The 1962-nt window shown below is 49.6% G+C and overlaps 1 protein-coding gene across 1 annotated transcript; it reads left to right on the forward strand.

Moving 5' to 3' along the window:
* The first annotated feature begins 653 nt into the window (after positions 1-653).
* On the forward strand, positions 654-1393 carry LOC103694587 (high mobility group protein B4-like). Its single transcript, XM_008773722.4, has one exon. It carries the CDS (start codon positions 832-834, stop codon positions 1336-1338), a length of 507 nt encoding a protein of 168 aa, XP_008771944.2. The 5' UTR covers positions 654-831; the 3' UTR covers positions 1339-1393.
* Positions 1394-1962: the final 569 nt, after the last annotated feature.

Raw genomic sequence — 1962 nt, forward strand, 5'->3', positions numbered from 1 at the left:
AAGGAACACCCATTCAGAGCCTGCCCCACATGTGGCCCATACATATACAGCCACCCAATTAGACAAGATGGATGAAGCAAAGAAGTGCAGACCGACAGGAGCCGGATGTAGATCGCTCCTGAGAGACACAGCCAGAATACAGCAAATACAGAGGCGAATGCCAGCAGCAAACCACTGAACTGAGAATCGGTCCCCTATTGAAGGAATCAGAGAAAGAACTGGAAGAGCTTGAAGGGGCTCGAGACCCCAAAAGTACAACAACGCCAAGCAACCAGAGCTTCCAGGGACTAAGCCACTACCTAAAGACTATACATGGACTGACCCTGGACTCTGACCTCATAGGTAGCAATGAATATCCTAGTAAGAGCACCAGTGGAAGGGGAAGCCCTGGGTCCTGCTAAGACTGAACCCCCAGTGAACTAGTCTATGGGGGGAGGGCGGCAATGGGGGGAGGGTTGGGAGGGGAACACCCATAAGGAAGGGGAGGGGGAGGGGGATGTTTGCCCGGAAACCGGGAAAGGGAATAACACTCGAAATGTATATAAGAAATACTCAAGTTAATAAAAAAAAAAAAAAGAAAGAAAGAAAAAGAAAAGAGGGCCTACCTGTAAGTGACTGAGCTTGGCAGCCATTGGTCAGCTCAGGGATGACATCACAATTTCCCTTCTTTGACCCAACAATGCCCATCAGCACTGAAAAGGCTGGGCCCTGGCTGAGGCGCACACAGAGGGAAGATTTCACCCCATGGAGGACACTGTCTAGGCTGCTCCTGTAGTGAAGACCAATCGCTGCTCTCCAATCAGCAGGATCGGAATTCGCGCTTCTATCAACATGGGAAAAGACAGCAAAGTAAGACCGAAAGTGAACGTCTCTCCTTATGTCCATTTTATGATGGACTTCAGAAATCAAATGAGGGAGCAACAGCCAAACATCTACTATGACTTTACCGAATTTTCTAGAAAGTGTTCTGAAAAGTGGAAGACCATCTCAAAGAAGGAAAAAAAGAAGTATGAAGCCCTGGCCAAGCGCGACAAAGATCGGTACCAACGTGAAATGAGAAACTATACTGGACCGAGAAGGGAGAGAAGGAGGAGAGATGCAGATGCACCGCGGAAGCCACCATCCTCGTTCCTGCTCTTCTCCCAGGACCATTTTGAGGAGATAAAAGAACAACATCCAAACTGGACTGTGGCGCAGGTGGCCAAGGCTGCAGGGAGGATGTGGGCCAGGTGTTCAGAAGCGGATAAAATCCCCTACGAGGAGAGGGCTGCGGTTCTGAGGGCCAAGTACCTTGAAGAGCGGGAGGCCTACTACCACCAATGCCAGCGCGGGGAGTAAAACTTCAAGGGATGGGGCAAACCCAGTCTGAAACAATAAACCTCATTCAACTGGCTTTCTGGCTCTGGTGTTTAGTGTTTTCTGATTGTCCTTGCGTGCTATGGTGTGGTAGTGAGTGGTTTGATTCAGGTCTAGCCTTGGGGAGGATGGCTCTCAGAGAGGCAGCTCTAAGACAGGAACTGGCTGCAGGACCCAAATGGCCTAGGTTGACCTGGGTGGTCAAGCACATGTGAAAAGCCATTTGTGTACAGGGAACCAGCTCCACAGCTGCTTTTGGGACCAAAAAGTATAGTAATCGGATCAGTGATTTCTTAATACAAATCCTAGCTTTTGCTGTGACTTGCATTCTCACGGGAATGGGGCCAAAAAAGACAGCGAATTGTGCTGTCTGTGCAGGCAGCCATTTTGATTTTGATTACAACTCTGTGTTTAGAACCAAGTTGTTTGGATTTTGACACATCAAGGTCCATGTGACAGGATAGGTTCCATGTGGGGCCTCCAGTCTCTTGAGGGTTAGGTGCATCTTCTCTGACTAAACCCAGACCCGGGCTGTCGTCTGCTGTATATGTGTTTGGGGGGGGGGGCTCATCTCAGCTGGTGTATGCCTCGTGGTTGGTGGTCCAG

The sequence above is a fragment of the Rattus norvegicus genome, chromosome X (genome assembly GCF_036323735.1).
Source record: "Rattus norvegicus strain BN/NHsdMcwi chromosome X, GRCr8, whole genome shotgun sequence".
NCBI lineage: Eukaryota > Metazoa > Chordata > Mammalia > Rodentia > Muridae > Rattus > Rattus norvegicus.